Here is a 15,984-nt window from a genome sequence, read left to right as displayed (position 1 = left end):
CGGACGCTCAGTGGGAAAACCTCGTCCACTTTGCCAGGTAAGTCAGTCTGGTTGAAGGCTTCCTACTCCCCAGGAGGACCCGTTGGACTCCTTCTGAACACGTCCGTTCCTCCAGGTTCAGCCACACTGCATCCACCCCAAGAGGTGGAGGAACTCGAGATTGGGATGTAGGAGCCGACCGTGGTCTGGAAAGTTGGGCAGGGGCCAGGAAGGGGCTGCTGACAAGTTCATGAGCATGCCGAACCAATGCTGGCGAGGCCACGCCAGGGCGATCACAACAACCTGCGCTTTGTCTCTCGATCTTTGCCAGGACCCTGCTGATGAGTGGAATCGGAGAGAACGTGTACATCAGGCTCCCTGACCATGACAGGAGGAAGGCATCAGAGAGGGAACCCTTGCTCAGTTCTTGCTGAGAACAAAAAACTGGTGGCATTTCCTGTTTAGCCTGATGGCGAACAGGTCCACTTGGGGAGTTCCCCACCTTTGGAAGATCATGCAGGCTCTCTCACTTATGGTGAGAGGAGAAGTCCCTGCTGAGCTGGTCCGCCAGCATATTCTTGACACTGGGATGGTGACAAGCTTCCAGGTGGATTTTGTGGCTGATGCAGAAGTCCCACAGATGGAGTGTCTGTTGACAGAGAGCCAATGAGCACACTCCCCCTTGCTTGTTGATGTAGAACATTGAAGCTGTGTTGTCCATCAGGACTCGCATCACCTTGCTTGACAGGAAGACTCTGCATTCCAGCTGGACTGCTCAGAGCTCTTTCACATTTATGTGCAACCTTGCCTCCTCCGGGGACCAGATCCTCTGTCTCTGGAGGTTGCCGAGGTGCGCACCCTAGCCAAGGTCCAAGGCATCCAAAACCTACTCGATGGAGTGAGGGGGGTTGTCGAACGAAACCCCCTCCAGGACTGCCCCGTGGTCGGTCCACCATTGCAGTGAGGTAAGTATCACCTGGGGAATGGTAATAATCTTTTCCAGGGGGTGTTGGGACTGGGAATAGACTGTCCCCAGCCATTGTTGCGGGGCCGCATCCAGAGCCTGGCCTGATGGATCACATAAGTGCACACTGCCATGTGACCCAGCAGGCGCAGACAGACCCTGGCTGTAGTCCAAGGGAACGTGGAGACTTCTGTGATGAGATTCGCTATCGTGTGGAAGCTTTCCAGCGGCAGGAACGCTATGGCGCAGGTAAAATCGAAGACCGCTCCAATGAACTCTATCCTCTGCACCAGCACGAAGGTTGACTTTTTGTCGTTCACCAGTAGGCCCAGAGAGCAGTACGTGGCTTGAAGCACCGTGACATCCGTTTGGACTGGAGAACTGTAGCTGCCCTTGACGAGCCAGGCATCGAGGTACAGGTAGATCTGGATACCCCGACGCCTAAGGTAAGCCGCTACCACTGACATGCACTTGGTAAACACTCTCGGTGCTGTCACCAGGCCGAACAGGAGGACAGCAAACTGGTAGTGGTGGGGCCCCACCGTAAACCGGAGGAAGCATCTGTGTCCTTGAAAGATCACTATGTGGAAGTATGTGTCCTTCAAGTCGAGGATGGCATACCAGTCTCCTGGATCCAGGGAGGGGATAATAGAAGCCAGGGAAACCAGGCAGAACTTTAACCATGCAGAACTTTAACATCTCACAGATCTAGGATGCGCCGTAGACCGCCCTTGGCCTTTGGAATTTGGAAAAGTACAGGGAAAATAACACCTTGTTCCTGTACTTGAGAGGAACTTCCTCCACCGCTCCCAGCTGTAGCAACCCCTTTACCTCCTGTGCGAGGAGAGTCTTGTGAGAGGGGTCCCTGAAAAGGGACAGGGAAGGGGGGTAGAAAGGAACTGGAGGGTACAACCCTGCTCCATCGTCCTGAGGACCCATCGGTCTGAGGTTATAGTGGTCCAAGCAGGGAGGAAAAGGAAAAGGCAATTAGAAAACACTGGGACAGATGGATCCTGGGAATAGTCTGGTAGGTCGCCCTCGAAATGACCGTTTGGCCCCTTGCTTAGCACGGATCGAGTCCAACTGGGCAGAGGATGAAGGCGGGTGGCTCGGATGGCGCTTGTAGCCCTTGACTCAGTTGTGGGGGCTGGTCCTGCCGAGGCTGGCTCCCCAAGCCCTGAGCCTGCTGTGGTGTGAACTGCATAAGCACCAGGGCTGGGACGTAAAGACCCAGGATTTTCAGGCTTTTTCGGCATCTGGACCAGATCTGTGGAGGGGGACCAGAGCTGTGGCAAGCACACACACCTAATATGGGATGGCCATGAGTAAGCACTTGAAGAACCACCCATGTTAAAATCAAATATAAATCAAGAACATACAACATCTCTATGGGAAAATCATGTAGCCCCCATTAATGAGAACAGGAGAAGTTAGGTATGTAAGTCACTGTGGCAATGACAATGGCACAGGATAAGCCCCTTAAGTTTATAGTTCAGTTGCATCTTAAAACACATACCAACATCCAAATCAGCTTCCCTTAAAATGCTCACCTTTTATGCCAGTTAATTTGAAAGTATTTTTATACCAAGTATTTGACTATTCTGTCTCATAAAATTGTATAGTATAAAGTGATTATGACATTTCCATGAATTATCTCTCTCTTACGAAGATATGGTCACTTTGAAATGACAGTAGAAGTGGGTCTTGAAGAGGGAGGAGGAGGAGAGGGCAATGACTTTACAGCCTAGTTAAGGAAGAGCACTTGATGTGTAAAGGTGGCATGAAAGATACTTGTTGGAGGGTGGATAAATGGGCAATCAACCACAGCAAAGGTGGTGGAGAGACAACTAAGTTACAAGCATAGATAAGTCTATTACAGGAGCGGGTGGGTGAGGTTCTGTGGCCTGCAATGTGCAGGTCGTCAGACTAGATGATTGTGATGGTCTCTTCGGGCCTTAAAGACTGAGTCTATAAGCAGAGGGGCAGAGTTGTAAATAGCCTAAAATGTAGGATAAGCTTTAATTTGAAGGGAGCTAATAGAGACATTTTAAAAGGGGATGACACGTTCAAAATCATGGTGACTATTTTAGCTGCTGCACTTTGAATGGACTTGAGGGTCAGGAAACCAGAGTGGAGGAGTTTTGCAAGCACCTATACAGGACATTATGAGGGCCTGGATTGAAATGTTGTAAAGGAAAAAGCAGCAACATTTGGACACAGCCGAGATGTTTGGGGAAAGACAAAGGGTGAGGTCAAAGAGGATAACAATGCCCTTTGATTTACCACCACCCAATCTTTTGTTCACTATTGAAATGTCTACTCCCATGACCAACTGGCCAACGATGCTCCAGCCTTCATCGTTCAACCTTTTAAATTTTCAAACAAGCACCTCTGTGCTTGGGAAGAGCTGCCCTCCCTGTTTGGAAGGAGCTCCCAGTGAACATCCACAAAGCTCTCTCATTATCCTTACTTGAAATCCCTCCTTAAAACTCCTTTGTCATGATGCTACAAAAAACAGAAGCACTGATATTGTCCATCATTCTGACCAGCACTGCCCCATTGTTTCCTTGTACTTCCCTTTGTGTCTATTTACCTGCTGTCTCTTGTCTTGAGACTGTTTGGTGCAGGGACTGTTTTTTTGTTCTGTGTTTGTACAGCACCCAGCACAACAGGATTCTGTTCCACAATTCGTGTTTCCAAGCCATATGGTAATACTACTAATAAAATGATGGTGGTTGTGTAGTGAACTTAAAAATGAACTGATTTTTTTTTTAGCTACAGTTGTTACAAACACCTACTAAAACAGTTAATTGAAAATGATGAGGAAACTATGACTTCCAATTTGCTTACTTCCTGAATTTGAGAACACTTTGCTTAGTCTGTTCTATTGTTTCCCCTCTCTTTCACACAGCCACAGAAAAATAAAACATTTAAAAGAGGAAATCGGCAGGGGTATTCTGAATAAACTGCTTTGACCTTTGGAATTTACTAGATTTCAAGCTGACTGCCTCTCTTGACATTTTTAAGGAGAAGATGAGAATATAGCAAGAATATATTTTCACTGGATTACAAGCAATTAGAATACATGAGAAAAACACTAAACTATCTCCTTCACAAACTACTAAATATTTAAGATGTACTCTGTAAATGAAATAAAATGAGCTAGAGATGTCAGGCCAATTTTACAGACCCAATGTAAATTATGGTTAGACTGAGTTTTTTTACTTTTATTAAGTATGACTTAAGTGAAGTGTAAGAAGCAGCTGAAACATGTTAGCCTTAAATATTTTGCCAAGTTACCTCTTTTCTGGCTCTCTCAGATTTACGAATTTCCTGTCTCATAGAATCAATTTTCTGCACGATCACTTCCATCTCTTCCTCTTTGTCACGAAGCTGTCGGGAGAACTTCTGTTTCTGAGAGCGCAAGTCTACCATTCTCTCATTGAGCTCTGAAAACTCCTGCATAGCTAGCTTTCTTTGCTGATGAGCATCCTTCAGTTCTTTGGACTGTGCCTTTAATCTTTCTGAAGCTTCCACAAGTTGCTGGTAAAATTAAAAAAGACAACATGAAAAATCCACATCTCCTCTCCAAGGAAAAAGCACACTAAACAAGACAAACAGTCTTTACTTTAAAGTTAACCAATATATGCACTTTTCTAATTTACAAAAATCCTGAGTTTAAATATTGTGCTGCTTCTAATTTGGCATTCCTCTTTGTGTAGCTTTGTTATTCCACATGTCTCGATTTGTACACACAAATTAGTCACTTCCTTTCATACAACTGCTGATATTCCATCTCCATAATAGTCTCTGGCTGAAGAAAAGGCACAAATGTACCACCAGCCCAAGGCAGTTCTCATCTTAGTGCCATGTGCTTGCAAAATGGCACAACACTTAAAAAAAAAAAAAAAAAAAACACACCACCCCAAAAATTCCAGTATATACAATGCCATCAGATCAAGAGTCAAACCCAAAAACTATGGGTGTAAGCACTACGAGCTCAGCAAAATTGTGAAATTCTTCAAGAAAATCTTATGCAAGATTCCACAGACAAAATTATGAAGAAGATTCGACACTTTAAATCCTGTGATTGTGAAATTGACCAGAATGGCCATGAATTTGGTAGGGCCCTAACCAATGCCCAACACTAGCCATCTGAAAGCATATCAATGAAAATAAAGAGTAACACTTTAAGAACACATCATGTATAATTAGTTACCTTGAAATACTTAAACTACTGTGGTGAAATAATAAATAATAATAATAATAATAATAATAATAATAGAGTCTTAGTGCAACACTAAGATAATATACTCTACTATATTTTAAAAAGAACAGCATAAAAGGGTTGAATTATGCGCTGAATATAATATATGTAGTATTGCACACTAAAGCAGGACAACAATCTTCAAAAAAAATCCTTTAGGTGCTATAGCCATGGCATATTGGTCCTTTATCAAAAAAAGTTAAATTTTCATTTACTGCAAATGGGGGAGGGGGATAGCTCAGTGGTTTGAGCATTGGCCTGCTAAACCCAGGATTGTGAGTTCAATCCTTGAGGGGCCATTTAGGGGATCGGGGGCAAAAAAATCTGTCAGGGACGGTACTTGGTCCTGCTGTGAAGGCAGGCGACTGGACTCTATGACCTTTCAAGGTCCCTTCCAGTTCCATGAGATAGGTATATCTCCATATATTATGTTATTTATATTAGTGGCAGTGGGCTCAGTGAGGAAAAATTATCCAGCTAAACTGACTGAATTGAATATTTGTATAAAATACTTTTCAGTAAATCTGGAATTTATTATTAGCCATAGATTTACAATTTGAAAAATTCTGTGGATATTCCAAGATCTTGAGATAAAGGTACAGCCAACTGATTCTGCTTTAGAAAGCAATTTTTTTTAACAGTTAGAAAACTATCCTCCACACTCCTGGATACATCAAGTCTTTATAAATTATACTGGGATTGGCCAAGGAAAATTTTCCCTGACTATCTGGCTTTTCAACTTTCCTCTATTTCATGAGAGGTATCATGAACATACTAAAAAAATGAAGAATAGACGAATGCCTTAAATGCTAATAAGAAAGCATGTTTTTTTAAATTACTTGAATACCTACCAACATGCGATGTAGAATACATATGTGTCTCCTCAGACAGCTATTACTCATCTTGCCACTCTATTACTCATTAAATGAATGGGTGGACTAATATGCTGATATATATATAAAATGGAAAAGCATTGTTTCAAACATTAAGGGAATGCTGTCAATTGGCCAAATCTATCCTTGAGCTACCTGATGTGAGTGTTAAGGGTATGCAATTTGGACCATTACCTTATGAAGGTCCTCCTTCTCTTGCCTTATTGTTCTGTACTGCTTTTCAAGTCCTTTTAGCCTGTGTGTGGAGTCTTCATGCTGTAGTTCTGTACAGAAATTCAAACTAAGTATACTTGGCTCCCAGATTTCCACCAATAGCATAAACAGCAATGTTACATGAACAAACCACTAACTTTGGCTAGGAACTTGTTACAGAGTTTAAATATTTCTTCTTCTCCATCTCCCCACTCAGTAGAGCCTTCTAGCCAACCTCTGTGCACCAAGGATTCACCCTCTTTTTTTACTTTTTCTCTCCTGTCTCTACCAAGAGCCCTGGTGTCATGGAGACCGACATTTCTCCAGATGAAAAAGTCTGAACAGTAGTTTTTGGGGGTCCATTAATGCTATCTTGCAAAATACAGGAATGGGTTTTTAAGCAGGACGCTGTACTCAAATTAGGACAGATTTTAGGATGGCTAAATAAGAGAAAGACTGTTAAGGAAATGACCATTGATACTGAAGTAATAGATGTTGTAGGAAGAATGGAAGATTAGATTAGTCATGGCTAGGATAAGGATTTTCCCATGAATGAGTGTGGGGTGAAGCCAATGAGTCAAGATGACGACAGAAATTGGAGGCCAGGAAATTGTGTGCTACATCAACATGGATGTTCACCTCTTCGGTGAGGAGGATGTCTGAAGAGGAAAAAATTTGATTTGAGCTAAGAAATCTGGAAGGAAGGCAAAGAGGAGGCTTTTATGAAGTGGAAGATGACAGATTGAGGGCTGTGGAAATTTAAGTGTGATTGCTCAAACAAAAGTACATCTCTGCTCTTCCTTTCTTTATAGTAATAGCAACTAAGAGTCTCTCTTTAGTAAAGCTTCATTAAGATTAAAAGTCTGAAAGTTTAGCTAGCACTAATTGAAAAGTAGCTCTCATTCCCTTTTTAAAAAGTCTTAAAACTGATCTCATGTTTTCTGGGAGAGGTTTACATGGATGAACAAAATAGGGTGGTCAAACAGCATAGTTTCAAATAATTGATTTGGATGCAACAGTTGTCTCTCTCTCAGGTAAGACTTGAGTAATTGCCTTTTTCAACTTGTCAGTCTTAGACACTGCCAGATGAAGATGTATTGAGTGGGCTTCAAAACAACCATACAATTTCTTTTTAATGCTTCCCTTAAACGTACCTAAGACCAGAAAAATGCCCCTTCTTTCCATGAGAAAAAAGCAAGATTAAAAGTACAAGAAAGATCACATTCAGAACATATCAAACTGAACCTATTAACCAACTCCTCCTTCTCTTGGTTCCTAGTGGAATATGTGCTATCGGGCTCAGGACGGACATTGAGGGAAAATATAAGAGTTTATTTGTAAATACCGAAATGCTGCTTAATATAAGCATTCCAGTAAGTATCCTTTCCTTTTATTAGCATTCATCAATAACTATTTGTACTGAATTAAATTTAAATTGATAAAGCCAAGCATTATTGCTACTGAGATAATAATATTAGAATTAAGTTATTACTCGAAGCATACCAGACAGAATATCTGCCAGTCATGCCAGACACTTACCTGCTATTTTGTTGTTCAAACGTTCAATTTCTTCAGTTAGCTTCTTGATTTCATCATGAGCTGGATCCGGCACAGGAGATTCTTAAGTTGAATAAGAAAAAATGTCAGTCAAACTTTTCATCACCTGAATTGCAAATCCTAGTAAATGTACCCAACTAACTTTGCAATTTTCTGTACAAATCCAGTTTTTCTTCCTCCAGTTTTCGTATTCTCCTTTCATAAGCTTCTATTTGCAAGCTGTCCTCCATATCTCTGGTTACAGCACCGGACTGCATTACACTCCTTAAAGAGCCTCTATCAGAAAATAAGCTGCAACCAAAACATGAGTTAGAAAATACATCACTGAATATCTTACAACAATATTTACAACAAAAAGCAGATAAACAATAGTATCATTCTTTATACAAAGATTAATTCATCTTATCCTATTTTATATTTGCATTCCAACACTACACTGAACTGGAGCAAGATCTCTTCCGGATATATCCGCAATTCAGAGCTCTAAGGACATAGCACATTCTTCAGCATGGCACAAAATCTTTGGCAGAATTGAGGTCAACTCCATTCTTCAAAATGTTCATTTCATGCTGGAATTGAACAACAGTTGCACCTACATTTCTGAGCACAACACTTAATGTAGTGTTACTGTATATACTTCTGCCAAGATTTTGCAATTTCTCTCATGCTTTTCTATTCCATGCAGAAAAACAGTGCCTTCACCATTGCTTCCATCTTTGCCAGTCTCCTGCTGCAGTCAGCTTCTTCCTACGCCATTTTGATGGTTTTTAATTCTGTTTCTATTATGCATTTCCATGCTATCCTTGGTTTACTTTGTCACCTCTCGTTCTCGGCATTCAAGTCCAATGCTTGTCTTATGATGTTATGCAGGTCATTCTTACATATATGTACTAGCCATCTCCATTTTCGTTCTGTAATTTCCTGTGCTATCGGATTCTGTTTCATCCTCCTCCAGAGTTCATTTGCAATTTTTTTTTTTCCCCTGGCCATCTGATATTGGGATTTTGTCTAAGGCAGCTGTTTATGAAAACTTTGGAGGATAGAAAGGTTTTAAGTCTCCAAGTGTCATACAGTAAGACTAGCTTTACAATGGCTTTAAATATTCAAAGTTTAGTTTGGAGGGCAAGATTTGTTTCTCCAGATCAGCTTCAAAGTTACAAAGGTATGTTATCTGGCTTTTGCTATTCTAGCTTTAATGTCTTGGTCTGTTCCACCTGCAGTACTTACAATGCTGCCAAGACACGTAAAGTATCAGATCTCTTCTATGTCTAACAGACAGTGTTATTGGCATTTCTTGTGTGTTGAGTCCCATAGTTTTAGTTCTCAGCGTTGATTTTCAACCCTACTAATTCTGCATATGCCTGGAGATCATTTGTTTTGGCTTTCATATCTCTATGCATATGAGTTGATGTTATCTGCAAAGTCAAGGTCCTCATAACTTTTGAGTGAAAGACTACTATACATCTCTTGGTTGCTCTGTGATCTCTTGTTACCCAGTAATGATGCTCGTAGTGACCAGGAATGGCTAAGTCACTTCACTATTGTGTATTATTTGGCAAGTCATACTTCCATAGAAGCGTTGAATGATGTTCACAAATTTCGGAGGGATTCTATAGTGGTGCAACAACTTCCATTAAACTGTTTTATCTACTATATCAAAGGCTGTTTGGAAATCTAAAAAAATACATATAAAATGGTGACTGCCATTCAATCAACAGGTCAGATGATATGTAGGATTACTATTTGATCTATAGATGACTTCTCCTGTCTGTTCTTTTTGTAACCTGGAACTACCACTTATATTTACTTTCTACATTTGTCTATAATAAGAAGTTACTTGGGATAGACATCAATCGAATACCTCTCCATTTTTTACAATGAGACCTCTTTTCTTTGGCAGCTTCACCATATGAGACTCTTCCCACTCAATTGGTACTTTTTCTAAGAGGCCTACCAAAATGTCTAGTGTGTTCTTCAAGTCTGCCTTAAGAACCTCCATTAATGTTATTCGGACCTGGTGCCTTTCCACTTTTTAATTGACTGACTGCCCTTTCTACTTTTACTCTGGTGATAGGTCCTAGGTTGACATCCAGATCTTCTCCTTTCTCTATATCTGGAGGATTGGCCACTGTTTCACCATTCAGAAGTTGACTAACATACTGCCTCCATATATTTAATTGTTCTGATTTTGTTTTGTTAAGTTTCCCTCATTGTCTTGATCTCATTGATTGGTATTTGTTTTTCTGACAACTGTAATGAGTTGTACTGTGTCTTCATGTCATTTTGTGCTGCAACAGTCTGTGCATCTATTTTGTCTATGAAGTCTTGTTTGTTTCAAAATAGATGTTGGCAGGATTTGGATACTTTCTGCACATCAAAAATTGCTGCTTTGATTCCACTAATAAAGCTCAGGTGCACTGCAATTTTGATATTGCTACAGCTTCTCTTTTAAAAATGTTTAATTTCAAAGAGCTATCACAAGCCAAAAACAATCCTGAAAAATATGTTTTCTGGGTCTAGCTGAAAACTAATATGGATTTTACCAAACAACGAAATTTAATCCACTGTCTCAAATGTAGGGGAAGTTATATCCCAAAGTGGAACTTCTGAAAGAACTTCAATAGTGATTATATCAACTGTAACAACTGTGATGATACAGTAAAAAATCCAAAATACCAGTGTTTCTTTTGGTCCCTCAGAAAGCAATGTTTTATTCTATTGCTCCCAGAGTTACTGCTGCAGCAGGTAAACACTATTCCAACATCTATAACCACAGCAACCATACAAATACCACAAAATGAAAGAGCCTCAAGCATTGTAAGCTCTATTTCAAATACATGAAGAAAGATTAAGTATAAATAAAAAACACCTTTAATTCTTGTACAGGCAAAGCAAAAATGTTCATATACCGTAAAAAAAAAATTTTATCTACACATTCTTCAGTGTGCTTGTGAAGGTAAACCTTCTAGGATTAGCCCTATTTGAGCAATACATGTAACAAGTAACTGTTTCTTTTGCCTACCTGTCAGTTGTATATGTAAACCCAACAAAAGGTAAATGTAATCCAGAAAAGCCAGTATGAGAACCTGGTGGCACGATTTCCTGCATAAAAAGAACATGAGTGAAAACCAAACAAAGTTTAAAAAGCTTAAGTGCTTCTTTGTGCCTTAATGCTCAGGAGGTCAGACTAGATGATCATAATGGTCCCTCCTAGCCTTAGAATCTGAGAGTGTGGTATCAGAAGTGAACTTTTCTTAGGATTGTATCAGTGCACAATATGTAGTTATTCGCTGAATACAACAATCTCTCACTGTTCCAACATCCCTTATCCCAAATTCATCATACACATTGAAAACTCTCTTCTTATCCACACTCCATTTAGAGGACAATTCTGTATGACAAATCCAAAATGCAATACATTCGTAATAAGTTTGGGTTTTGCTTTTAAAAGACATTAAAGTGAATAGCGTTTGGTCACCAAAATGAATGCTGTTAATATTCTAGCTCTTGTGCTGGACAATGCATCAAAATCAAACCCAGCGGTCCTGTGTGTTATGACTGCATACTTGCATGAGACAAGCTCATGTGCACATGGCATATTCTCCCTCTGCTCTTCATTCTTGTAAGCTATTAGGAGACTGAAATGGGAAAAAAATTCTATTCTCGAGTATTCAAAAAGCAGAAATCTTGTTAACTGCAATCCAAAGCTGGCTCAAGAGGCAGGGATGAGTGCAACAATCTCATGTGAACTGGATACTTGTGATCATCAACTCAGAGCCTTAGGTGTGGCTCTGATGAGCAGCGGGTCATCTTACTCAGTTTTATATAATAACATTGCAATGCATATGCACAAGTGGGTGGACTTAAAGTTGCAGGAGAAATGTAACTCAATTTCAGGGCTTTTGTGGGTTTAAAAGTTTAACTTTGTTGCATTAGCATAGTTTATCAATGGTTATGCTTTAGACATTTTTATTAGAACAAAGTAGAAACAAGTTGCTCACTTCTGAACTAGTAGTTTTTACTGTTACTATACACACAAAAAGGCCATAATTTAATGTTTAAATGAAAGACTCACAGGATTCCTCAATACATCATCATCTACATCAAAGTTCGATGTGTCAGAAGGACTGCTAACATCTGGAATATAAGGTGCTTCTAGGTTTCGAATATTATCCCAATTAAGTCCTTTAAAAAATGCATGTGACTTGAAATCCTCTATTCCATTCTGTCCTAGTCGACGTTCCCTACTACAGATAAGTCGCTGAATAAGGTCTTTTGCTTCTTCAGATACATCTGTCACATGGGATGGAAACTGAAATCGTTCCTAGAAAAACAAAATAAACCTCATTTGAGAATTTTATACTGGAAAATTCCTGTAAAAAGGAAAAATACAATTTTTACAAGCTATTTTGGTAAAGAAGTTAAGTTCTAGACTACAGAAATGACACTGGAAACTAATAGTTACAGCTACCATTTTCAAGTCTATTATGAGCAACAGAAGTCTTCAGCATGATGAACCACAGAATCAAAGAAATGTAGGACTGGAAGAGACCTCAAGACCATCAAATCCAGCCCCCTGCACTGAAGCAGGACCAAGTATACCTAGAACATCCCCACCAGGTATTTGTCTAACCTGTTCTTAAAAATCCCCAATGAAGGGGATTCCACAACCTCTCTTGGAAACCTATTCCAGTGCTTAACTATCCTTATAGTTAGAAAGTTTCTCCTAATATGTAACCTAAATCTCCCTTGCTGTACATTAAGACAATTACTTCTTGTCCTACCTTCAGCGGACACGGAGATCAATCAATTACTGTGCTCTTTATAACAGCCCTTAACATATTTGAAGACCTATCAGGTCCCTCCTCAGTCGTCTTTTCTCAAGACTAAACATGCTCAGTTTTTTTAACCTTTCCTCACAGGTCAGACTTGCTAAACCTTTTATCATTTTTATTGCTCTACTTTGATAATTTGTCCACATATTTCTTAAAGTGTGGTGTCCAAAACTGAACATAGTACACCAGCTGAGCCCTCCCCAGAAGAGTGGGACAATTACCTCCTGTGTCTTATGTATGACACACTTGTTCATACACTCTGGAATAATAATAGCCGTTTTTTTGCAATTGCGTTACATTGTTAGCTTATACTCAATTTGTGATCTGCTATAACCCCCCAGATCCCTTCTAGCAGTACTATCACCTACCCAGTTATTCCCCATTTTGTACTTGTGCATTTTATTTGTATTTATTTATTGAAAAAAATCAATCCTATTTTCAGATCAGATTCATTCATAAAAAATTAATGTAATAGTAGGCTGTGTCAATCAGTAGTACACATGTAAGGAAAAAATGTGATTTCAGTATTTTTGGCATCTGTACTAATAGCATTTGACTTTATGTAATAATTTGCATTATAAATTATGACAGCATATTTTAATCTGTCAAATATAAAGTTAAAGTCAATTTAAAAATCGCACCTAAAATGTACCTATTACTTACAAATTCACATTTGAAATTACTATAAATAAAAGATGTGAAAATGTTTTTCTATTTTTAGTTCATTTACTTTATATATTTGACACAGTCTATGAACAAAAACAACGAGGAGTATTTGTGGCACCTTACAGACTAACAAATGTATTTGGGCATAAGCTTTCGTGGGTTAAAACCCACTTTTAGCCCACAAAAGCTTATGCCCAAATAAATTTGTTAAGTCTCTAAGGTGCCACAAGTACTCCTCATTGTTTTTGCTGATACAGACCAGCACGGCTACCACTCTGAAACCTGTCTATGAACAGTAAGGTTTCACAGTTTACCCTGTCCAGTCTCTTAGTTTCCCCTTCAGTTTCTGTGGGTAACAACGCGGAAATAAATAAATAAACAAATAAATAAAGTGGGATTGTTAAACCACTAACATTCGCAAAGTGTTCTGAGATAGCAAGACTTAAACCTAATAGAATTTCAAGTTTAAATTTTTAAATGGAAATTTTCAGTATGATCACATCTATGAACAAAACCGAAGACAGACTGAATTATTAAGACAGCAAGACCATAGAAACCACAGAAACATTTAGAGGTATAAATACCACAAAAAATATCACAAAACTAGCAAATCAGACAACTTTCCAAAACTAATTAAGATAGGGCATGCCTGAATATACATAAACTCAACTTAACATTTTAAAAACAGAATGAAATAACACATTGGCTGCATCAGCACTAGGAAAACTGCTAGCTGTTTTGCATCAGCACTACCAATACTGTGAGCACTAGTACAGGCAGGGCACGAGTGTCCTTATATCATTTAACTCTTCTGAGGAAGTCCCATTAGTAACAATTGCAGCTGTATGTATGCTGCAAAAACAGCAACAAATTTCCTATTATGGAGGCACCCAAGAGGCATCACCCTCTGCATAACTTTTCTCAAAAGGATCAACCATGAGCTGTTTAAAACACACTCAAAAGCTTACAAACAAAAATTTCCCTACCAGTTTTGCAGCTAACAGTGGGCAAAAAAAAATGAATCTCTGGTAGCTTAGGCTGTTTAAATTTCTTATTTCCTTATTTGTACTGATTATCAGTGTAACAGAAAAATGTGCCAGCTGTGTAAACAACGTATTACTTAACTGCTACTGCAGCCTCCAGAGTAAACATTTTATAGTGGGCCCCCATAAACATGGGGCTGGTTTAGTTCTCAGTTTTTATTTTGCAAAGATTAACAAGTGTTTAAAAATAGAAATCATAATTTGGAGGCCCTCTTCAAATTACAACAGTAGCTGATGGTTTTTCCATTTTTGCAAACTCAGGAAAGCTAACAGTTTCCTTAACTCAAGCTGATAAGCCTACAAAACTACATGAATACGAGTAGACATATCAAGGAATTATAACTACAGAATTATTGTCACACAAAAATCATGTTTTCTTTAAAGGCTGTCAACTTCTGCATAAATATTTTAATACATGTGTGGTTTGATGATATTCCTTACTTCATGATTCATAATCTTCCCATAGGTTTCCACTAATGATTCTGCATAAAAGGGTGTTTCACCATACAGCATTTCGTACATACAGACACCCAGAGACCACCAGTCACATTCAGGTCCATATTTTCCCATCCCATCTTCCATTGCTTGCAGTATCTCAGGAGAGATGTAGTCAGGCGTACCCACTGCCACTGAAGATTGTACCTTAAAAATAAACAAGCGTCATTCTGGAAGGCTTCCAGGCTTCCTCAAGACAGCATTCTTAATCATATCTTAGTATTTTTGGCAGATGAAGACATTAGGAAATGCTTGTTTTTATAAAAGGGAAAAGAATTATCAATCATAAACACGAAAATGAACTAATGAATATGTACAGAAAATTCAAAACAAAAAGAGGCTACGGTCAAGTGGACTCAGCTGCAACTTCATTTAATAAATTTTTGGCAAAACATAAAAGTTATCAAAGGCAAATTCTGATTTCCCAGTGCTCTAATGGTGAAATGTATACTCTGTGCAGTAGGAAACTCAGAATCACCAAACCTGATGGGGTGAAAAAGGGAAGGGAAAGAGAAGACTGATGTAAACACCATTAAGACATGAAGAGAAAATGTTTTGCCTCAGCGTATGTGCATGTTTAAGGATGTAAATGGCTGTCAAAGGTTGGGGTAGGAAGCAGGGAGAGCAGGGGGCTACCGAGCTCCCACTCTGTTTTCTATGCTCATTTTTGTGATTTGATTTTGAGGTACTGGAGGGAGTGCCCACTGAGTCTAGAGCTTGGTTTTTTGTGTGTCATGTGTTGGGGTGAATGGAAAATGGCTTAACGTGGTAGATTACAGGATAGGTGAATTGGATGGGATAAGGAGATGAGCTACTAAGTTTCAATAGATCCACATAAAAAGCAAGTTTTGGAGATGGTGGCAGATATTTAGTTTTATGCTCCTTTGGCAAATTCCATTGACATATCTTGCAGCCAAGTTGGCATGGCTCATTCAAACCCCTTCTGCATATTATTTTGGATAACTCTAAGACAAATGCTTTAGGGTTGTGGAACGTCACCAGGCTCTGGAATGTTTCAGTGACAGTGGATGACGCTACAAGCATTATTTTGCCACAACTGGTTCCACTGGGTACTCATCATGCCACCAGCATT

The 15,984-nt window shown here is 39.4% G+C and overlaps 1 protein-coding gene across 8 annotated transcripts in view; it reads right to left on the bottom strand.

Annotated features, from left to right (window-relative positions):
• The window catches only part of CDC42BPB (CDC42 binding protein kinase beta), a 116,375-nt gene that overhangs the window by 37,342 nt on the left and 63,049 nt on the right, over positions 1-15,984 (bottom strand). For all 8 annotated transcript variants that reach the window (XR_004645425.1, XR_004645424.1, XM_034767917.1 and 5 more), the window contains exons 7-13: positions 14,838-15,038; positions 11,928-12,176; positions 10,875-10,954; positions 7,995-8,143; positions 7,835-7,915; positions 6,278-6,366; positions 4,244-4,486 (exon numbers count right to left, since the gene is read on the bottom strand). Coding sequence is in view for 6 of the 8 variants with exons in the window: in XM_034767917.1 (XP_034623808.1) it covers positions 4,244-4,486; positions 6,278-6,366; positions 7,835-7,915; positions 7,995-8,143; positions 10,875-10,954; positions 11,928-12,176; positions 14,838-15,038 (1,092 nt within the window). In the remaining 2 variants the exon portion in view is untranslated. The remainder of the gene's footprint in view (positions 1-4,243; positions 4,487-6,277; positions 6,367-7,834; positions 7,916-7,994; positions 8,144-10,874; positions 10,955-11,927; positions 12,177-14,837; positions 15,039-15,984) is intronic.

Source organism: Trachemys scripta, chromosome 4 (genome assembly GCF_013100865.1).
Source record: "Trachemys scripta elegans isolate TJP31775 chromosome 4, CAS_Tse_1.0, whole genome shotgun sequence".
NCBI lineage: Eukaryota > Metazoa > Chordata > Testudines > Emydidae > Trachemys > Trachemys scripta.
Note: the sequence above shows the minus strand (reverse complement) of the source record. Positions and strands in the feature narration are given on the sequence as shown.